The sequence below is a fragment of the Mobula hypostoma genome, chromosome 24 (genome assembly GCF_963921235.1).
Source record: "Mobula hypostoma chromosome 24, sMobHyp1.1, whole genome shotgun sequence".
Lineage (NCBI taxonomy): Eukaryota > Metazoa > Chordata > Chondrichthyes > Myliobatiformes > Myliobatidae > Mobula > Mobula hypostoma.
The window spans coordinates 24,109,789-24,133,584 of NC_086120.1; the positions used below are offsets into that span (position 1 = coordinate 24,109,789).

Sequence of the window (23,796 nt, forward strand, 5' to 3'; positions counted from 1 at the left end):
TGGTGCAGACCAGTGAAATAATTGAGCCAGCAGGAATTAAGGAAGCATGCAGTTGTCACTAGGAACCTCAAGCATTTTGAACTGTATCTTGATCTCAAGGATATCAAGACCAACAAAGCTCATCAACCCATTGTCAGGCTCACATTCCTCCCTGTGTGAAGAGTATTCTGCTAGGCCTCTGGCCACACTGCCCCAACCAAGCCAGAGAAGGTAGTGTCTAGAAACTGTTTTCATCAGTCAATGCATCAAATAATTAAGAGGAAAAAAAAAATTATCACAGGAAGAATAATTTAGAAATATTTTATTGTATAGGAAAAGATACAAAAATATATTTTTAAACAAAGAATTTAACTGTTTGAAAAGTATCTTAGATTTGTTATACAAAATAGAAGATTTATCATCAATCTTCCATACAATAGTTGGAAACATCTCCTTCAAACCAAGTAATTGCCAATTGAACTGGCATTATCCCTGTAGATTATCATACAGCTTTCTGTTTCTCTATTATTCTCATCTCAAACAATTGGAGAATATGAAATTGATGATGTTCATCAGTAGGCTTTTCCACCCATCTCCACTATTTTCACAACTAACATTGAGAGAAAAATATAAGTTTTTAATATAAAATGCACCCTTGAATATTTACTCTTAGCAGTTTGCTGGAGATTACTTTTTTAATCCCGGATGTTTGATAATCTTTAATATCGTTCACCACATGTCACCAGCATGGATTGTAATTACATTTGCTAAGAAGTACATTTCTTTATTTAAAAAAAGATAGGCAAAGTGTACATCAAAAATCAAAGATCAATATTCTTCAGTGAAAGTCTGAAGCAAATGCAGAAAGCTCCTCCGTTTCTAAGGCTCGAGGACTGGCATGACCCACGATCTTGTTATAGGCACATCTCCACAGTATGGAGATGGTCAGCTCATAATCCGTCTTTCCTTCAATCCTTTGGTAATCCACAGAATTTAAAGTGAAGCCCTTTGTAAAGAGTTAATGGTTACAGAGAAAGTTGTTGGTTCTGCTGATCACATATGATGCTATCATAACCCATCCTTATTAACCAAACAACTACAATAAAGTTAAGCTGTAAGCCCATCACTTTTAAAAAAATTATCCAAGTATTCCTTCCCAAAACTCTCTGGCTCTCCACTTCTCCCTCTCCTTCAAAACCCATCTCGCTGACCAATTACTTCCTACAAAACCCATCTCACTAACTTAACCCTATCCTTCTTCTTCATTCCTCCCCATGCTCACCCTGTCCATCATTCACTTTTAAACAAAGGTGCAGCCTAAACATTAAAGATTACAGGGTCAAGGTTTTATAAAACAGGTCAAGTATTCCAATACTGCACAAGAGACAGTATTGGCCTGCCTTAGAATTTGGACTGAACGTTTGGGTCAAAGAGGATTAGATGGAGGAACTGTTGAGAAGCATTTTTTTTTAAATGAAAATCCCTGACTTTGAAACTCCTCTCTGCCACTGAAGACTAAATCTTCACACCTCCACTATTCCATCAAGATCTGGGCACCCTTCTCCAATCTATGGGAAGAGTCCATGCATGGTAACCACAGTGCGGACTGGCCAGTGGTACTCACAGAGCAGGCAGATTAGATCTGACAGGATTAGACCGTCAATACCATTGTATCCTCATCAGATGCTCTGAAATTTCTCCCGCCCTTCTGCAAACTTCCAAACATCAGCTTAATAGGGTGGCTACCTAGCTGTCAGAGTCAGAAGCTGACATTGAGACATCTCCTTCCCACAGTCACCCCACATGTGTCAACTGGTCAAGTGTGAGTACCATCTGCTGAGACATACAGCCATACAGTTGCCCTGGCAGGGAAGGTGGTCTTGCTGGGCTCAAGGTCCAGGCATGGCCAACATGACCTACCCATCTCCTGCCGCACAGTCACACCCAACTCATCAGACCCCCGGTGGTCTATCGTTCGACAGGGCGTCAAGCTCAATGAAGTGGAACGCCAAGAGAAGATGACAAATAGCACAGCAAAAGGCGAAGGTGGCTGATGATCAGACTTGTAGCATCTCCAGCAGTCAGAGGTCGTGCTCTGCTCCCTTTCAAACACTGTCCCTTTCACTTTCAGACAGCAATATCCTGAATTTCCTCTTCAAGGTGCTGGCATTAGCCAAGGCTCTGAAAGTGGGTTTTAAAATCTCTCTTCTGCTCCATTTTCTCCCCCAGAATTACGCAGAGGAATCTTCAGCAGGTCATACATCGGCGACGCATCTCCAGTCTCTGGGGATGAGGGTCAATCTGGATGGAGAGAAAGTGCAGCAAGATAAGCAAGTGGATGACAGGCTCACCGGGAAATCATTGCAAGTGACCCTAGGAGGGGTGACACGTAACAATGCAGGCTAGCAAGTTGACTGAAAATAAAATGCTGAGCTAATTTCCCACAGGAGGCCAAGATGTAGATCTTGCCAGAACTCTGCTTAGATACCACTGCAAACAGGTGTACACTTCCGAAGTTCCATTTTACATTAAAATGGTTGACTAATTATTACGGTTATAGGGATTGGCCATGGATGACACAGAAACAGAGTTAAGGGAAAGGTTCTTAAATTGGTTTCACTGACTTGGATTCCACTCAGGCAGGGCAAAGAGACTTTGCTTGATAGTGCCCTGAGGATGTGTTTCTCATCTTGTTTTTCAAATTTGTTTCCATTCATTAAGTAATGATCGAGACTGATGCATAAATAGTCAGTCAAGGGAGCATGCTGAACCTGCCTACTACAAAGTCAACCAGTACACAAGCGAGACCATCCTGATGTCAGAAAACTTGAGCAGGCTGGGACTCTTCACGAGCACAGAAGGCCAAGGGGTGACTGGGAAAGGATTGGATGGGGTGCAGAAGCCATCATTACCAGACCCAGTCACAACTTCAGGAGAAAGATCACTTCCCAGAGAGTGGGGAGAATATGAAATTTAATTCCACAGCAGGAAGTTTCAATTTGCCCCATTCTCTGAGAAAATAACCAATGCACCCTAAGAAAATGGGATAGATCCACTAGGAAGAGGAGAAGGAGATTACAGGGTTATAGAGGGTGGGGAGAAGGCCTGTGAGAAGCGAAAAAGCCACCTTACCTCTGAATAAATGGGTGGGGGGCGATTTCGGAACTCCTGCACATAGACAAAGAAGGGATGCCCCAGCATTCCCTCTCGTTCTTCCTCATTCTCAGGAATGGACAGTCTTTGGTCTGTTTGGCCAGCCTCTTCCTCAGAGACTACCTCCAGGTAATCAGGAGGTGCTGAAATAGAAAGCGGGCACATTAAGGTAAATGTGAAGAGGAAGGACTAGAAATTAAAACAGGGTTTGTAAAAGTCATAAAGCCCTCCCAGGGTCTGATATCAAAGGGAGACAGGAGGTTGGAGCAGGTTCAACAATAGAGGCCTTGTACACAACGAGTGAAGACTGTTGCTGTGGCAAAGACCACTCACCCCTTTGTGGGTCAACACCCAGCCCCCTAGTCGATGTTCTGCCATTCAATTAGATCCTGACTAAATTGTGTGCATGTTCCACTTTGATTATGGAACCCCCAACATCTTTACCAAACAGCCAATCTCAACTTTGTACTTTTCTATGGACCCCCATCCTTGCATCCTCCACCCCACACTATCCTTAAGACAGGGAGAGAGTGACGAAGCTGGAGACACAACTCTGCAACCAAGCTTCTGGACTCCTGCCTGATCATGTCCTGATGTGGCATAGTGGTCTGCTAACACTCCTGTAAAGCACGTGGGAAAATCTTTTGCATTAAAAAAAAGGTGCTCTGTAAATGGAAATAGTTGCAACATCAGAGTCCCTTTTTTTTGTACTACAAGCCCTTGAATTTCTCCCCTTTTCCCTTACGGGGAGCTATCTGCTTCTGGGACCTTTTAACCATTTACCATTTAACCACCCTCCCACCCAAATCTCTCATCTTTATCCCCATCCTCTTATCCTTAATGTTGTAGCTGCATGGACAAAATACCAAGCATCACCACAGGCATGAATGGGCAAAGGGACACTGACACCAAAGGAGGGATTCGAGACAAGGACATAGAATAAGCTTGCAAACCACTCGCGCACGTCCCAACATGGTGCCTCTCCGTCCCACTACTCAAACTCTTGACGCAAGTGGCGAGATACTTACGCTCTGGCCTTTCTGGGAGGGTGAGACGCAGCCAGTTGATGTCCATACTGTACTGGCTCCCCACGCTGGACGAACGGCTTCCAAACGGGTGCAGTGGGATGGTGCCAATCACTAGTGGCAGCTCCAGGGACAGTTTGGAGGTTCCCGGAATTTCAACGTAAACCTAATATGGATAAAAGACAAATTTCTCCCATTAGAAAGTGCCTCCAGAAAATATTCCTCAATCCTGCAAACCGTCCCTCAATTCACTGTCTCCCTTTCCAGCATTCCTCCTCCCCATGTCCGTGACTAATCCCAGGTCTTACCCTCAGTGTATAGTCCACATGAATCACACGGCACTGGAGAGAAGGCGAGACAGGTGGGATCTTCAGCGGGCGCCCGTGCCACGTTCCCCTCTTGCGTGGGGCCACCCCTTCACCATGCAGGGTGGCCACCACTGATTTCTTCTGCTTGGTCGTGCCCCTGGCAATGAAGGTCTGCATCTGGATGATGGCTGCTTTAGGAGTCACAGTGCGGGAGCAGCAGTTGTCCACTTCGGCAAAAATTGGGATCACTTCACCTGGGGAAACAGACCAGAGGGTTGACGTTCTGATGTGCCATGGTCACGATCAATAACAAACAGAATGCACCTCTTTTAAAATCTAACAAAGGAAAGCCCCGTTTACCTGGTGTGTAGCCTTTCCGGTCAATTTTTGCTGTCAGAGCTAGATGGCCAAGGTTGCAGTACCAGACACGAGCTGACTTCTCCTTTGTGCCTGCTTGTGGAGCCTGGCAAGACAAAAGGTGAGGAATGCAAGTGGCAGACAAGGTAACTGCCCGAGTTCCTAATCAGTCATTAGAGACAATGGCCCAGCATGACCTCACCACCATTTAATCCCTTTCTCGTCTATGAATACTCAATCCTATGAGCAGGGCCATTCATTAAATCTGGAAGAAGACAACGTGTATGCCTGCACGAGGACGGTACCTCTCCAATTTTATTACAGCCAGTTAGACAGGTTCTCCCTGTCCTCTCCTTCAAATAATTCAAAGCACCTCAATGAGATCAAACTTTAATTTAAACTCATGGCAGGAAAGCAAACCTATTAGGTACATTGCTTTCGTAAACCAGCTCTTTTAAGTTGCTGGCACTATTGTGATAAACTGATCCTGCGCTCCCTCCAGTGAGCAGCAAGCCTGGAATTGAACACGGTTACAGGATTTAACAGGGGAGTGTGAACCACCTACGACCCATGCCCCCACTCCCTCGAGTGCCCTTGTACTGTTAGCAAGTTGGTGATGGTTTCAGGGCTTCTTACCAATAATGAAGGTGTGTTGATATCGATCGGCTCAATCACCGTGAACTCCTTTTTGATTTTCTTGACAGTGGCCCAAGGGCGATGAAGTTTGGCTTTCACCCAGTATCGCACACTGCCATGTTTTCCCTCAAAGGATGTGACCAAGTTCCTGCATTGAGGGAAACACAAAGTCCACACATTTAAAAAATTAAAAACCTGGCACAGCTCACAGGATTATTCAGAGAAACATTTTCTGGAGCAGTTTTGCTTCTACGATAGAAGAACTAATTGGGGGGTGGATGCAGCTTCTGTTCAGATAGCAGTTACCCTACATAACCTTCATTTATACTGCATAACTACCAGCACTCAGTCTACTCCCTGCACCCTTCATGCCCCAAGACTTGGTGGCTGTGCACTTTCCTTAATTGTCCCTCGCTCCAATAAGGCTTCAAATCAAAGCTTAATATCAATTAAACAATATTCTGACATGCTCTGTCTCAACTTTTAGCGATCTTGTGTAGCTTTAGAGTTTGCACCTTGACCCCCACCCCCATGTTAACCAGTTGCATTTGGTAGAAGCCGACAGTGAGACGCAATAGAAAAGAAAGCTAGAAATCCACAAGGACAGACATAGGAAAAAGTTCGGAGACTCACTCTTCAGGAAGCTGGAAGCTGAATGGGAACTCATGACGACCAGCCTGGAGAACTGTGAAACTTCCGTTATCTGAAAAAAGTACGAAACAAGTCTTCAGAAACAAAAATTCACTTAATTCTTTATTATTCTTCTGATGCACCGATATCAAAGACCATCATATAGCAAGTGAAGAAGAGACTAAAGGATATGATCATGATATTAAAAAAAATGCACTTTCCATGCTATTATCAAATGCATGAAACCAACACTCTGTTTTCACAAACTCAATTTTGTACGGAAATGGTCACATCAACACCTGCTCCCTTGTGTAGGTTCTTGGGTTCAAACCTTAGAAATTATCTTGGGCGTAAAGCAAGCTGGCATGTCCAGCACAGAGTGAGGGCTGCACCCCTGAAGATGTTTCCTCTCTGATGAGCTCCCACCCAAGTTCTCTGCACTGCAGGAGAACAGAGAATCCTCTGGCATCATTTTAAAGAACTGGTGTGTTTCCCTGGATCATCTGGCCATTCTGATAATGCTGTCTGCAGGACCTTTGGGTTATTTCCTACATCACTGCACTTCCAAAAAGAAAACATGCTTTGAGATGTCTGGTGAGAAAACAGCACAAATGGATTTCACGCCTGTGAATCACCTATCACCATGGGATTTGTACCTGGAAGAAGGTGGGGGGTGGGGGGGGGGGAGTGAGGACATCACAGCAAGTGTCCAAATCTGGTGGAGTTGTTCAAAACACAAAGCTTCATCTCATAGTCGCCCACCAACCAAAAATTAGACAGAAAAACCCTTGCAGTGAGGAATGTGGCTGTGCCCCATAATGGAGTGGATTCTGTACAGTATTTAAAAATTAAAACGTCCCACCTGCTCCAGTCAATAATCCAATTCTTCCCTGGAAACCAAATCAACGGAAGGGTAAATTACTGAATATCAAGCCTCAGCAGTGAGGCAATTATTTTTAGTTGGCAGTTCGGCAACCTTAGGACTGCCTCACTGGGCCAGATCTGTCGGAACGTTCCAGAAGGCAAAATGTAGGTGGTTAACAGGGAGCGAAGGTCATTGGCATGGTGCCAAAAAGCACTGAAATGCAATGGGCCAAACAAGTCAGAGTTCGGCCAATGAACCCCTGCCTAGGTGACCACGTGAGGGGGTCAGCCTCCAGCCCAGGAGCATCAGTAAGTTATATCACAACTTTTGGGACAGAAGGCCAGGGAAGAGTAATAGGCTGCAAAGAGATGTTAGGGAAGGTGACAGGAGATCAATTGTATTTATTAGGCACAGTTAGATGTTACAATGCTAGTTCAAAGTTGTTCAGTTAGCAAGAAGGGCTAGGCAGATGGTTGGTGGGAGTGCAGAGACAACAGTTACCCTCAGAGCCAGCGTACTGCAACATGGGGTACGGAAGCTCAGTTGCCCAATTTTAGTAGTATACAGGATTTAAAGATGAATAAAATGCTGAAAAAAATTATTTTCCCATCAAGACAATAAGACGTTGGTGAGGGTTCTGCTTTATACACATACAATCATTCACCACTCCTGACTGTCACTCTCCAATTTTGCTCTGCAATTTCCGTGCTTCACACCGTTAACTTTCTGAACTGACTGAATTTTGCACTGATTGAGAAAACCTCAAACCTTCAGGCTCTCTCTTTTAAAAAAAAACGAGCAAGTGGTGGGCTCAAGTTTCAATTCAAAGACTTGAGCACATTTCCGATTGCCACCCTCGTGATGCCACTTTTCTGGTGAAAGTGTGAGATTTTGTTGTGTTAACTACTACCTTTCCCTCATTACCGCTTTAAAGAGAGAGAAAAAAATTTGCTTAAAAAAATGCTTTTATTTGTTCTGAAAAGGAAGTGAGACTTGCTCCAGAAACTGAGGTGCTGCTTTTTTTTTAAAAAAAGGGTTTTTGTGTGTACTGATTTTTAACCATAAACACAAAATGCTGCAGGAATTCAGCAGGTCAGGCAGCATCTATGGTGGGGTGGGGGGGGGAAGGAGAGGGGTAGATAAGCAGTCAATATTTTGGGCTGTAACGGCTTCATCATGCCCAAATGTTGGCTGTATTCCCGTGCATGGAAGTTGCCTGACTTACTGAGCTCCTCCGGCATTTTGTGTGTGTTGCTCAAGACTTCCAGCATCTGCTCAGCCTCCTGTGTTTATGACTTTCCGCCATGCCCAGATTCCCTTTACAAACCTGAGAGTCATGGCTGTCAGTGACGACAACTCCACTCTCCTCCTCCTCTGGGGTACTGCCCCCACAATGACTACTTACAAAGCAATATAACAAACAGCCCATGTAGGAAGAGACATGTCCTTACTTGCTACTCAATGCACTAAGAAATCCTGTTCACTGCTTTCTGCACCCACATAGTGGACTAGAGTGAGCCAGCATCCACTGGCTGGGACTTGGAGGAGAAACCTCTTACCTAAGTGAAACAATCCCTTTAATTACAAAAAAGGTATGCTAGGGCAGTCTTTAAGAATCCTTTACAATGACTTCATTACCTATGGTGTGACTTTGAGGATCTCACAAGACAATAACAAAACATGAAAGCAAAGACCACAAAGTCCTGACTAGTCCAGAGCAGAAGCTACAAGCCCTATCTCATCCTATATTTCTAGTAGGAGTGTGTTTCTCTCCACCCCTACCCCACCTCATCTCATTTTCTGCCTTCTTCTAAGCCACTTCTTCCATCCAAGGGTTCTGAAAAAATCTGAAACAGTCCTGCAAGTTCTGCTTCCTGCTATCTAATTTCCCCCACAACTTGATTGGTTACCCTAAAGCAAGTTTTTTTTTTGCCAGTGGGAAAGGCTGATGTCGTGGGAGATGGTCAGACCTCTGATTTATAGTCCAGAGCCACCACCGCAGAAACAAGAACCCTTCTTCACTGAATGATATCACCTGGTAGAGCATACTGCCCACTGAATCCATTCCAGCTCTTTGCTGGTAGTCCCACTCCACCCTCCCCCCCCCCGCCCCATCCGTCATTTTCCAAATCCTTCCTTTCAAATATTTATTCTCACTTTAAGTTAATTTGCCTCTGCTCAATGGAATACCAAATATAATTCAATCAGAATTTTGCATCTCTTTGAAAGCTTCCAAACTGGCGTACCCGTCCCTGACCCACCTCCTTGTCAGTCGTGGGCAGGTGTTGAAACAATTAAAAGGGGAAAACTTGACAGATACTTGGATGGGGTGGAGAACTGGGTTAAATAGGGGCACTGCAGAGACATAACCGACGGGGGTAAATAGACTGCTGAGGGGAAATGGCATTTAAAAGGTACCGGCAGAAACGATTCTTTAAATGGACGTCTAAATCCTAGAAGGGATCTCTGTGACAAGCAGAAAAAACGACTGGGGATTTGTTCCTCTAGACAAAGACCAGCAAGCAGACAGAGTCTCGATTCATCTGTTCTAATTCAGAACTAACCCATGCTTCAGAGAAGACAGAAAGCCGTGGAAGGACAATACAACTCCGCGCGCACACACACACACACAGCCTTCCAAACAAAAAGTAAAATAAAAACCTTGATCTCCTGGCAAGGTCACTAGGTTCACTTACAGAGCACCAGTAACGTGCTGATCTACAAAAGCAGCCCATGTTTGGTGCATCTTTCACCAAACACACTGACAATGAAGTAGCAACACGCCGAATAAACCAGGGCAGAAGAACTGCTGTTGCTGCCCAGGTTTGCAGTTGACAGTTCATGCATTTAGGCTGTGCTCACCTTTCCCACCCACCCCCCCCCTTCCCCTTTACTTTCTCTCACGATACAGCATAGCAAGAGGCCAATAAACTCATTGTTCACATGCAGGTGTTCATAATTTCTCCTGCAATCCCAGTGTTCTGCAAAACAACCTCGGATTCCCCACTTCTCAGGAAAAGCTGTCGACTGGTTAGAAACATGTGGCGACAGGCTGCTGACCTGCTTGGATGAGGTTCACCCTCTTGTTATAGTACTCCACTTCATCGCTGTAATTCTGGGTGTAAGCCGTGCTGGAGCCGGCACTCCGAGACTCGGTCCAGTGCACCTTCGCGTAGCCCTCGGTGTGCAACTTCAGGGACTGCACTTTCATTGGCCGGGTCACTTCCAGGACAACTTTGCCTGACACTTCATCGCCAGTGCTGTACACAGGCACCGAGTCGGGATCGGGGCTGTCGAATATCAGTGAAAAAGTCTTCAGCTTCTCTAGAATCATTTCTGCTCTTTCGGCTTGATTGAATCTCGAACTGTCGACTACTTGCCAACTGACCGGCACGACAAGAAAGCAAACTACCTTACTTCTGGGTGTGTGTCACTTTAAATATAGGCTCCGCATCGCGGAAGGCGGGCCGCGGACAGACTGACAGGTAGGTTCGACCAGTAAATTAGAGAGACGTCCACTAATCTGTCCAATCAGAAGCGGACCATGAGGCGACAGCTTCTTGCTAGCTTGATTGACAGATCGCAAGGAGAGAAAAACAAGTGACACTGCGCATGCACCGCCGTACCACACCTCGCTTGTTTTTCTTAAAGCTGAAAAATGAACGGGTTAAAACCCGAGCCTGGGATTAGTTAGACGTTAAAGACAGAATCTCTCCCCCCATTGGAAGGAAAACATCACGAGAGATTCCAGCCAGGATAAAAAAAAGCAGAGAAAACATCGAGCCCTAGAAACAAACAACTTCGAGGGAAAGTCCGTAAACTTCTGGAAAGGTTGCCAGACTTGTGACTACTTGCTTTGAACTTTTGCAATTACCTTTACTTATTGAGTTATATTTAATTTTGATACCGTAAGTGATCTATGCACCAATCCACCAAATTGCTCATTTCAAGCATAATGACTTTATTTAGGATTTACGAAATAATTTATTTTACTTTATTTTATTTAATTTATTTTACATAATTCAAATGAAATCTAGCGTTCTGAGAAGTACTGCAAGACGACTACTTTTATAATTTTAAAGCATATTTAAAACAAGTCACATCAAGCACCCCCCCCCCGCCATTCAAAGCGATTTCCAGTTTTCTTGTCACTCTTGTAAATTAAAGATGGAATTCCTCGACAGAATATTTTTGTATACCAGCAATATAACATTTTTGTAACATTTTCAGTTATCACATTGTTATTAAAAAAGAGGCTGCAAACAAATAAAATCCCTCACAAAGACGTTTTCTTGAATGATATCCTCAAGAGAATTATGGAAATTTTATTTTTAGTTAGGAGGTTAAACAGATTCCCTTTGTCTATTCCACTAGTTTGGCAAGATATATATATATAATATATTTATATATAATATAATTTTTAAAAAAGTAATAAGTCTTTGGACCTAGACATTGCTGGCAAAACCAGCATTTATTACTATCCCAAATGTCACTGGGGAGTCATCTTTATCCAGTGCTGTTGGGTAGTAGAAAATTCCCAGATTTATACTCCTCAGTGAAGAATCTGTGAGGCATTTTCAAATCTGGATTGTGCAGTTTGAAGGGGAACTTGCAACTGGTGGTGTTCCCTGTGCCCTCTGCTTTTGTAGGGACTGCACTAGGTTGCTAACTTGTTTTCAACTATGTCCGGGACTGCTCCCAGCATTTCCACTCTTTTCATTGAACCAGGATGATTCCCTGGGTTTTTACTGAGGATCGAGGGAGTAATGTGCTGGACCATTAGGTTACAGATTGTGGTAGTGTGCATCTCCGCTGCTAATGGCCCACAGCGCCCCCTGGATGTTCAGTTTAGAGCAAACCATTGGAAGTTTATCCTGGTGAACACCTTTGAGGTGCCATTCAGCAAGATGTGAAGACAAGGCTTTGTCTCCACTGTGTGCCTGCCACAGGTAGGGTAGACATTTACCTCTTGGTTCACTTACTCCCTGCTACAAACACAACCCTTCAGGACTCGGTCAGCGGAGGCCCCACGTAGAACGTCCCTCTATTTTCGGCGCTTCTTCAAGCATTATTCGACATGGAGGATTGCCACTACCTCCTCTGCATGGCTGGCCCAATGCTGTGTGATTTCAACGGGCCTACGCACAATGTTTAAGATTATTCTCCCATGTTCCACATCGGGTGGGGACCATAAAACCATAAGATATAGGAGCAGAATTAGGCCATTTGGCCCATCCAGTCTGCTCTGCCATTCCATGGCTGATTTATTACCCCTTTCAACCCCATTCTCCTGCCTTCTCCCCATAATCCTTAACACCCTTACGCATCAAGAACCTATCAACTTCCACTTTAACTATACCCAAGGAGTTGGCCTCCACAGCCATCTGTGGCAGTGAATTCCACAGATTCACCACGCTCTGGCTAAAGAAATATCTCCTCCTCACTGTTCTAAAGGGATGTCCTTCTGTTCTGAGGCTGTGCTCTGTGGTCCTGGACTCCCCCACTACAGAAAACATCTTCTCCACATCCACGCTGTCTGGGCCTTTTCTATGAGAAGGTCCCATAGTAACAATCAGGAAGACACAATGATTGTGTCAGACCGCCACTTCACAACTCTTTGGAACACCTCAAATATTTGAGGGCCATGAGGAATATTGGTACATAGACTGATTGCAGGGTGGGGTGGGGGGACTGGATTCGTCCAGTTTGACTCCCTTTCAATATTTTAGTACAACTGAGGGGCTCACTAGGTGATTTGAGGGTGACAATTTCATTGGCAAGGCTGACGTCATAACCAGCAAGGATGGCAGATTTCCTCCCTGGAGAATTAGTGAACCAAAAATCAGGTAGTTTTGTGCACATCACTGGTTTGTTTTTTTAATGCAATACTTCCAGGATTATGAATAGAGGATTTGAATACCAAAGCAGAGTCGATGAATCCCATATCATTAGCTCAGTAACAACCACTGTGCCACATTTATTTAAAAGATAATATTTTTATATTATTTAAAGCAACACACACACACACATATATATATATATATATAATATATATATATACACACACACACATATATATATATATATAGATAGAGAGAGAGAGAGAGAGAGAACACACGAGAGAGAACAAGAACGCACACTAGGGTGCCTTAAGACTTCCACACAGTACTGTGGTAATTTTATGTATTGTACTGTACTGCTGCCATGTAAAAGAACTAATTTTATGACATATGAGTGATGAACCTGATATGGGTCTCTGTTGTGGACTGAGAGTGGGAAGGGGGCAGGGAGAGTGGTATAATGGTTGGGAAAAGGGGAAGGGAGAGGAGAATCATGGTTGGGAAAACAGGAAGGGAGAGGGGAGGGCGAGGGAAGCACTAGAGAGACATTTTACAGTGATCAATAAATCAATTGTTTGGAATCGAATAACCTTGCCTGTTCTCTCTGGGCTGGGTGTGTCTGCACCCACACTACACCCCACCACTGGCATCTCACCTCACCCTTCCCGAGGCACCCCACCCTCGCCATTCCCAACATCCTTTGATCTCACCAGATTTCCAAACTCGCTCCCCATTCCATATTGACAAATGCAGTACGGCACAAAAGTCTTATGCACCCTAGCTATACATATATGTGCCTAAGTACTGTACACCCAGAAATTTAAAAGCAGGGAGCAAGAGTGACAGTACTTCAGAAGTCATATTCCTGATGACCGGATCTTTGCTATGAAACACAACATCCGTACTGTACACCTGTATTTTTGTTGCCAATTGTAAATCAGAAGATGAGCATTGGTGCCCTCTGGTGGTGTTTAGCTCAAACTGGCAGAAAATTCACTGGTTTCTTAAAGTTGTTACTGTATAGCCTGGGGAGGTAATGGAGTTAAGCTCCCAATAGCGCGTCTCAAACAGCCTCTGACAACCAAGTCCAGCTCCTGACCTTCGCGCGGGGCTTAGATAGTAAGTACGGCAGAATCACTTCTACAGACAGAAGAAGGGGGAAAGGAGGCTTACTGGCACCTTGAAACCAGTCGTTTCAGGCAGATGGAGCTTGGCAGCTCATCTAGGAGAAGGGATAACTTTGATCTGAAACCTCTGCTAGATTGCAGCTATACCCACTCGTGCAAAAGGCTTCAGGAGTAAACCCCGAGGGAAAAATCCAGAACTGGCATCCCTATGTTGAGTCCAACGCTGACTGGCAACTCCTGCGATGCCACTGATGTCAAACTGTATTGGCCTCTGCCAGTCCTTTGGATTCATCAGCTGTGTGTTTGGGGGGGAAGCCTACTACGTGGGCAACAGCTTGATCCCCAAATCGTACTGTCCTGCCTTGCGTATCGTATAGACAGCTGGGATGCAACATCCCATGGTTGACCCCGACTGACGGAGGGCATCATTTGGTAGGAAATTTTAAATACAAATGTAGAGATTTTCAAAAGTACTGAAGCTAATTCATCACACCAGTAACCGGAAATCTGAACCTTTGATCCAGTAATAAAAATTCAAAACGCATCAACCATTTGTATTAACCCTGGCTGAAAATAGTTGCATTAATCATGATCAATACAATTTGAAGGTTTTGTTATTAAAAAGCCTACTGGTGTCATTAACATCCCTTAATGAAGAAAATCTGCTCCCCAGGTGCAACCTGACCTATCTCTATGTGACTCCAGGTCTGCTGATGTAGTTCGCTCTGAAATATTGCCTCAATTTACAGGCAGCTAAGAACAGACCAGAAGTGCCAATCTTGCCAGTATTGTCCACATACAAAAAAAACGATGGATTTGTATAATCAAGTTCTGAAGGCACATCAGCAATATCAAAAGTAAGGAATGACTGGTGCATAACTTGCTCTTGTTGTTCTTGCGATTTTTACCATACTCAAGAGAAATCACAATGGACCTTTATAAAATATTGGTTCGGCCAAAACTGGAGAGCTCATGTCCAGTTCTAGCCAGTACACTTTAGGAAAACTGTGAAGGCTCAGAAGCCTTTTGCCAAAACTATTCCAGTGATGGGGGACTTTAATCATGAGGATTGACTAGAGTTAGGTTTGTTCTCCACAGAACAGAGGACATTACAGAGAGAACTTATAAGGGCATTTAAAGCCATGAGATGATAAAAACAGAGAAACCTTCTCTGCTAGTAAAGTCAAAAGTACATAAAAAGTGTACAGAAGAACACATAGGAAAAAGGTGATTGGCAAAAGAACCAAGAGTGTCACAAGTATGTTTTTAAAAAAAGCACAGCTAGTGTTTAGGATCTGAAATGGACTGCCAGGGGTAATAGTGGGAGGGAGTATGAATGCAGCATTCAAAAGAGAACCACGTATGTACAGTATTTAACAGGAAAGAATTTCAACGGTCGGGGGAAAGAGACTAGCTTAGTTTTTCTTAAAAACCATTAGGCAGTGCCCATGGGGCACAGACTTGAACCTGCAAGAAGCTGGTGCTGAGGAGTACCCAAAGCTAAGACTAGTTCAATTGCCCTGGAATAGAGCCAGTATGGATTCAGTGGGCCAAATTGCCTCGTACCGTGGAACCATTTGCAGAGTCTCTGAATGCTCTTAAACTCCAGGTTTAAGACTGGTCAGCGGGAAGTAGTGGTCTGTCACATGAGCCTTCTGCTCTCACTATCTCATCGGGACAGTGAACAGCATTGACTACCGAGTATCTTAGAGCTTGGCTCAGAGATTGACAGCACATGTTGCACAGCAAACGAGAGGAGCCCAGGCTTTGTCCCGGCAGCCAAGTTTACGCCCAAAGTGGCACTCATGGGCTTTCTTAATAAGAGGGGCCATGTTTCGTCTTTGAGATTTAAGCACATATTCATCACAAATATAACAGAAATATTGGGGCTGTTACAACATTGGTGAGACATTTCGCTATCACAAATACTCCTGTAAATACAATTACTTTATTATAATGAGTACACAGAATATACTATGCGTGCAGAGGAAGCGCATTGACGTCATTGTAAACTGATACATGTTAACACAATGCATAGAACTGTGCGTGTATGACATTTTCATAGCCTTTCTAAAACTTGTCCTGCCGTGCAGCATCCGCCCTGTCTAAGCATGCCCAGACATGCCCAGACAAGATAGATAACTTCTCAGCTTACACTGTAGGCAACATTTTAATTGAGTTGAAATATGAATTGAAATAACAAATATAGGCTTTTTTTTTAAATGGTGCACGTGAAGGAAATTTCTTGGTGATTTTCATGATCAACAGCTAAAAATACATCAGATACACCCAAAAGCATTCAGGAAGCAAAATCTTTGTTGTCCAGTGTAATCTACTGTTCCCCTGTACTGGGAACTGCTCTTCAATCCCACCACACACCGTGCAATGTGCTTTTTATCACTCCAAGTATTTTAATGCTTAAATGATCTACTTTTAATGCAATAATCTCCACTTTGCCCTGGATTCAAAATCGAAACTGGTTTCATCCTGATTAAACCTGGATGGGACGCTCACCGCACCCAAGACTGAAGGAGTTCCCCTGAATTACAGGAAATGAACAGACAGCACAATTTACGAGAAGGACTCCACACACAAGCATTCTGAAAGTAAAACAGCGTCTCAGACGTCAGTGTGGGAATGGGAATGGAATGAGAATGGCTGGCCACCAGGAGATCCTGCCTGTTCTGGCAGACAGAGCCAAGGTGCTCGATGGAATGATCCTCCAGACTGTGTGGGTCTCGTTGAAGTAGAGGAGGCTGCACTGAGAGCACTGGATACAACAGATGACCTCAGAGGATTGACATGTGAGCTGCTGCCTCACCTAGAAGAACTATTTAGGTCTCTGAATAGAGGTGAAGGGGCAGGTGTGGCTTTAGGGATAAGTACCTGGAGGGAGACTGGTGGGGAGGCTGAAGGCGTCAAGTCACGGACAGCACAATCCCTGCACACAGGGGAAAGTGTGCCCAGTGACGGGATGTAGTTGGAGACGGCAGAAGTTGCAGAGTACGGTGATATGTTGGACGTGGAGGCAGTAGCCTCTCCCTGTTATGCTGCGGGAAAGAGGTACAGGGTGAGGGCAGACATGTGGACGATGGCTGCATTGGTAGCAGCGGAGGGGAAACCCTGTTTTCTGAGAACCTTGGACTTCCTGGAATGGGAAGTCTGGTCGTGAGAACAGGCACGTCAGAGACAGAGCATCTGAGCGGAGGGAACAGCATTCTTGTAAGTTATCGTAGAAATTGTGCACACAGCAACAGTGCAAATCTGTTCAAAGAGTTATAGAATCCTTTCCTTTCAGGACAGTTTGACTCAGAAGCTCATTTCTTACACGTACAGTATACCTTAGACACCGGTCCACTGGCCCAAATGCCCCGTGTTGGTGTTCATTTTTTAAGCAAAACTTTTTGTCCCAGGCCAAAACACCACTACTTTATCATTTCCTGTCAGAGTCGCCTTTTGTTTAGATACTCCTGTACCTGGAGAGACTTCATGTACATATGCTTGGTACACACTCAGAGGCCACTTTATTAGGTACACCTGCTCGTTAACGCCAACATCTCATCGGCCAATCATGTGGCAGCAACTCAGCGCATAAAAGCAGGTTCAGTTGTTGTTTGGCCAATCATCAGAAATGCGATCTAAGTGACTTTGATCATGGAATGATGGTTGGTGCCAGACGGGGTGGTTTGAGTATCTTGGAAACTGCTGATCTCCTGGGATTTTCCCTGCACAACAGTCTCTGGAGTTTAGAGAATGGTACAAAAACAAACACATCCGGTGAGCAGCAGACATGTTGGCCAACGTGACTTGTTAATGAGCGAGGTCAGGAAGGTGACAGTAACTCAACTAACCACACAATTCAACAGTGGAATGCAGAATTGAATCTCCGGACCCACAACACGTTGAACCTTGAATTGGATGGGCTACAGCAGCAGCAGACCACAAACACACCCTCAGTGGCCACTGTATTCAATTCCGGAGTTACCAAATAAAGTGGCTGCTGAGTCTATGTATATCCGCTAATCTTACGTATTTATATTTATTGTGTTTCGTGCTTATTGTATGTTTACTTTTGCTGCATCAGATCTGGAGTAACAATTGTTTTGTTCTCCTCTCCTCTTGTGTACCGAAGAATGACAAACCATCTTGAATCTTGAAACCTATTCCTCTGGTGCTCAACCAGATTTCAACCAAAGTATCGCCAAGGTTGCCCAGGATCCTACAAGTCACCACTGGCCAGAAACTCAGCCAGAGCAGCCACATAAATGCTGCAGCTTGTAGACCTCATCTCAGGCCGGGTATTCCATGGTGAATGTCTGTGATGCTGGGAAGGATTTGTTTTACTCGGTCCCATGGGAGGGAACCAATAGATGCTGTGTGCAGTATCCTCTCCCACAGGGATTTTCCCTTTCTGACCACAGGGATGTTGGTGGCCATCATAGGACGACGACCTGGATAAACACTTTATAAGGAGAGGTTGGCCAGGCTGGGTCTTTATTCCTTGGAACATAAAAGAATGAAGGGTGGCCATACTGGAAATTCTGAGATGCCCAGATACGGCGGATGGTAATAGTCTTTCCCCCAGGCAGGGGAATCCAAAACTAGCGGGCGCAGGTTTAGGGTGAGATGGGAAATATTTAAAAGGAAAGCGAGGAGCAACATTTTTCATGCAGAGGGTCTGGAGTATATAAGTGCAAGCTGCTACAGGCAAGTACAATAGTATCATTCCAGAAGCTCTTGGATTGGTACACGGAGGGGTGGTGCTTTGGGGGATATGGGCCGAATGCAGGAAATTAGATCTAGCTGGGTGGTTTACCTGGATTGGGTGTGCTGAAGGGCCTGTATCTTTGCTGAATGACTCCATGACCATGACTTCCTGCACCTTGTCCAGCAAGCCATTATGTCCACGCAAGCTACTTGGCCATGGGGAAAATCATCCACGATTTCAAGAACTCAACTGCACTGAGACCCTCACCTGTGCTTTTGTAATCTCGACGTATTGTGATTTGTTTGCCCTCCCAATCTGTCTAACCTTTGACATGGTCCATAAATTAGATCGGTCCTAATCATTGTTGCTCATGTCCCAACTTGCACCAAGCCCCATTCACTTTTCATTCACCTGCAACAAGACCTGGATAAACAGACTCAGTAATACTCACACCACACGTGCCATCAAGTGATTGTCTCCAAGAAGAATCTAGCCATTCATCGCCAGGTCAGAGCTTGAGTAGCGACTCTTCCTCCTGACACCACAAAGTCTTTCCATCATGACCACAAATTGCATGATAAATACACTGGGTGGGAGGGGGTGGAGATACGTCTCTACCAAAGGAGGTGTAAGGTGCTCCTTCCCTCCGCTAGCCCGCAGGTCACCCTCGGGCAAGGTGCAGCAACCAATCAGGGTCATGTGAAGTCATGGGAGCAGGTGGTGGATGGTCATATGAGCAGCTGGTGCATATCCCAAGTCCCGGTTATGCCACCACTGACACCAGGCAGACAATCTCTGAAGAGGATTGAGGCTGGGGTCACCCGTCTTGTAAAGACACTGCCCAGAAGAGGCAAGGACAAACCACTTCTGTAGAAAAAAAAATTGGCAAAAACAATTATGGTCATTGACTATGATTGCCCACGTCATGTGACATGGCACATGATCATGATGATGACACAACCCTATAGTTGCTGCTCCAAAAAAAAAAAAATCTGAAGTCTCTCAACACTGTCCAGGACAAAGCAAGGTGGTTGACTGGTCCTCCGACCACCATTTTAAACATCAGAAGCAGAATTTCTTGTCCCATCTTCTATGACAGTGATGATGTGTTTTTTCCCCTCGCGGCAGTTACACAGTGCCGAGCCATAAAGGTGGCTCTAAATTATAAAATAAGTCAGGTCAAGTCAATTTTATTGTCATTTCGACCACAACTGCTGGTACAGTACACAGTAAAAACGAGACGTTTTTCAGGAACATGGTGCTATATGAACAATACAAAAACTACACTGAACTACGTAAAAAACAACATAAAAATACACTAGACTACAGACCTACCCAGGACTGCATAAAGTGCACAAAATCGTGTTAAAAAGGGACAATGAGGTAGTGTTTAGGGACCATTCAAAAATCAGATGACAGGGGGAGGAATCTGTTCTTGGATCATTGAGCGTGGGTCTTCAGGCTCCTGTACCTCCTCCCTGGTAGTAGTAACGAGAAGGCAATGGTCCTTAATGATGGATGCCGCCTTCCTGAGTCACCCCCCCCCCCGCCCAGCGAATATGTCCTTGATGGTGGGGAGGGTTGTGCCTGTGATGGAGCTGGTTGAGTCTGCGACCCTCTGAAGCCCCTTTGCTTTGCTTTGCGTTGGCGTCTCCACACCAAGGTGTGATACAACCAGTCCGAATGCTCTCCACCAGTGGCTGCAATTTATCTGCGGGGTGCAGTGCACCACGAACTTGAGGTTCTCTCACAATCACTGTCCCTACCACTGAGAAAGAGGCATTTTCAGATGTACAGGGTCACTAACCCTTCCAAGTCACGTAATCCTCAATAGACCCCCTTATCGTCACTGGGTGGATTTCCCAGCACTCCTTATTCAACAGCACTGACTGCAACAGGCTGATTTTATTCCTTGTGTATCGTTGGAGCAATAAATGCCAGTCCTACTAGCAATATCCATATCCTAAAGAAATTAAAAAAAAATTAAATGTGCTTGCTGACGTCAGTCAAGCAACGCTTCAGTATGACAGTGGATTGGTAGTTTGCCTCCCAGGTGCCAGGGTCCGGGGATGTTTCTGATCGCGTCCACGATATCCTGAAGTGGGAAGGAGAACAGCCAGAGGTCGTGGTACATATTGGTACCAACAACATAGGTAGGAAAAGGGAGGAGGTCCTGAAAGTGACTACAGGGAGTTAGGAAGGAAGATGAGAAGCAGGACCTCAAAGGTAGTAATCTCAGGATTACTGCCTGAGCCATGTGACAATGAGTGAGGTGGAGGATAAATGCGTGGCTGAGGGATTGGAGCAAGGGGCAGGGATTCAGATTTCTGAATCATTGGGACCTCTTCTGGGGCAGGTGTGACCTGTACAAAAAGGACGGGTTGCACTTGAACCTGAGGGGGACCAATATCCTGGCGGGGAGGTTTGCAAAGGCTATTGGGGAGAGTTTAAACTGGAATTGCTGGGGGGTGGGAACTGAACTGAAGTGACGGAGGAAAGGAGGTTAGCTCACAAATAGAGATAGCTTGGAGGAAGTGTGAAAGGGAGGATAAGCAGGTGATAGAGAAGGGATGCACTCAGACCAATGGTTTGAGATGTGTCAATTTTAATGTGAGAAGTATTATGAATAAAGCGGATGAGCTTACAGTGTGGATCAGCACTTAGGGCTATGATATTGTGCCCATTACAGAGACTTGGATGGTGCAGGGGCAGGAATGGCTACTTCAGTCATTGAAAGTGGGCATGCAGGTACAGCAGGCGGTGAAAAAAGCGAATGGTATGCTAGCATTTATAGCGAGAGGATTTGAGTACAGGAGCAGGGAGGTACTACTGCAGTTGTACAAAGCCTTGGTGAGACCACACCTGGAGTATTGTGTGCAGTTTTGGTCCCCTAATCTGAGGAAAGACATCCTGGCCATAGAGGGATAGAGGGAGTACAAAGAAGGTTCACCAGGTTGATTCCTGGGATGGCAGGACTTTCATATGCTGAAAGACTGGATGAACTAGGCTTGTACTCGTTGGAATTTAGAAGATTGAGGGGGGATCTGATTGAAACATATAAAATCCTAAAGGGATTGGACAGGCTAGATGCAGGAAGATTGTTCCCGATGTTGGGGAAGTCCAGAATGAGGGGTCACAGTTTGAGGATAAGGGGGAAGCCTTTTAGGACTGAGATGAGGAAAAACTTCTTCACACAGAGAGTGGTGAATCTGTGGAATTCTCTGCCACAGGAAACAGTTGAGGCCAGTTCATTGGCTATATTTAAGAGGGAGTTAGATATGGCCCTTGTGGCTACGGGGATCAGGGGGTAAGGAGGGAAGGCTGGTGCAGGGTTCTGAGTTGGATGATCAGCCATGATCATAATAAATGCTCGAAGGGCTGAATGGCCTACTCCTGCACCTATTTTCTATGTTTCTATGTTTCAAATACCAGGCTTTAGATATTTCAGAAAGGACAGAGAGGGACGCAAAAGAGGTGGGGGCATGGCACTGTTGATCAGAGATAGTGTCACGGCTGCAAAAAAGGAGGAAGTCATGGAGGGGTGTCTACAGAGTCTCTGTGGGTGGAAGTTTGGAATAGGAAGGGGTCAATAACTCTACTGGGTGATTTTTATAGACCACCCAATGGTAACAGGGACATCGAGGAGCAGATAGGGAGACAGATTCTGGAAAGGAGTAATAATAACAACAGGGTTGTTGTGGTGGGAGATTTTAATTTCCCAAATATTGATTGGTAGTTCCCTAGAGTGAGGGGTTTAGAAGGGGTGGAGTTTGTTAGGTGTGTTCAGGAAGGTTTCTTGACACAGTATGTAGATAAGCCTACAAGAGGAGAGGCTGTACTTGATCTGGTATTGGGAAATGAACCTGGTCAGGTGTCTGGTCTCTCAGTGCGAGAGCATTTTGGAACTAGCGATCACAATTCTATCTCCTTTACCATAGCATTGGAGAGGGCTAGGAACAGACAAGTTAGGAAAACGTTTAATTGGAGTGAGGGGAAATATGAGGCTATCAGGGAGGAACTTGGAAGCATAAATTGGAAACAGATATTCTCAGGGAAATGTACGGAAGAAATGTGACAAATGTTTAGGGGATATTTGCGTGGGGTTCTGTGTAGATACGTTCCAATGAGACAGGGAAAGGATGGCAGGGTAGAGGAACCGTGGTGTACAAAGGCTGTTGTAAATCTAGTCAAAAGGAAAAGAAAAGCTTACGAAAGGTTCAAAAAACTAGGTAATAAAAAATGTGAGAGAATAGGGCCAATCAAGTGTAACAGTGGAAAAGTGTGTATGGAACCAGAGGAGATAGCAGAGGTACTTAATGAATACTTTGCTTCAGTATTCACTACGGAAAAGGATCTTGGCAATTGTAGGGATGACTTGCAGCGGACTGAAAAGCTTGAGCATGTAGATATCAAAGAACAGGATGTGCTGGAGCTTTTGGAAAACATCAAGTTGGATAAGTCACCGGGACCAGACGGGATGTACCCCAGGCTACTGTGGGAAGCAAGGGAGGAGATTGCTAAACCTTTGGCAATCTTTGCATCATCAAAGAGGACGGGAGAGATTCCTGAGGATGTGAGGGTTGCGGATGTTGTTCCCTTATTCAAGAAAGGGAATAGGGATAGCCCAGGAAATTATAGACCAGTGAGACTTACTTCAGTAGTTGGTAGGTTGATGGAGAAGATCCTGAGAGGCAGGATTTAAGAACATTTGGAGAGGCATAATATGATTAGAAATAGTCAGCATGGCTTTGTGAAAGGCAGGTCATGCCTTACGAGCCTGATTGAAGTTTTTGAGGATGTGTCTAAACACATTGATGAAGGTAGAGCCGTAGATGTAGTGTATATGGATTTTAGCAAGGCATTTGATAAGGTACCCCATGCAAGGCTTATTGAGAAAATAAGGAGGCATGGGATCCAAGGGGTCATTGCTTTGTGGATCCAGCACTGGCTTGCCCACAGAAAGCAAAGAGTGGTTGTAGACAGGTCATATGCTGCATGGAGGCCAGTGACCAGTGGTGTACCTCAGGGATTTGCTCTGGGACCCCTACTCTTTGTGATTTTTATAAATTACCTGGATGAAGAAGTGGTGAGATGGGTTAGTAAATATGCTGATGACACAAGGTTGGGGGTGTTGTGGATAGTCTGGAGAGCTGTCAGAGTTTACAGCA

At 44.8% G+C, this 23,796-nt stretch overlaps 1 protein-coding gene across 2 annotated transcripts in view; it reads right to left on the reverse strand.

The window, feature by feature from the left end:
• Nucleotides 1–284: 284 nt before the first annotated feature.
• The window catches only part of arrdc2 (arrestin domain containing 2), a 35,855-nt gene continuing 12,343 nt past the window's right edge, over nt 285–23,796 (reverse strand). The window contains exons 1-8 of one of the 2 annotated variants that reach the window (XM_063032537.1): nt 10,014–10,388; nt 6,092–6,161; nt 5,459–5,606; nt 4,826–4,928; nt 4,466–4,719; nt 4,161–4,323; nt 3,112–3,275; nt 285–2,280 (exon numbers count right to left, since the gene is read on the reverse strand). In XM_063032537.1, the coding sequence (XP_062888607.1) occupies nt 2,227–2,280; nt 3,112–3,275; nt 4,161–4,323; nt 4,466–4,719; nt 4,826–4,928; nt 5,459–5,606; nt 6,092–6,161; nt 10,014–10,287 (1,230 nt within the window). In that variant the 5' untranslated portion in view covers nt 10,288–10,388 and the 3' untranslated portion in view covers nt 285–2,226. Of the gene's footprint in view, nt 2,281–3,111; nt 3,276–4,160; nt 4,324–4,465; nt 4,720–4,825; nt 4,929–5,458; nt 5,607–6,091; nt 6,162–10,013; nt 10,389–23,796 lie in introns of those variants that run through there. The other variant, XM_063032539.1, reaches the window with a different exon arrangement.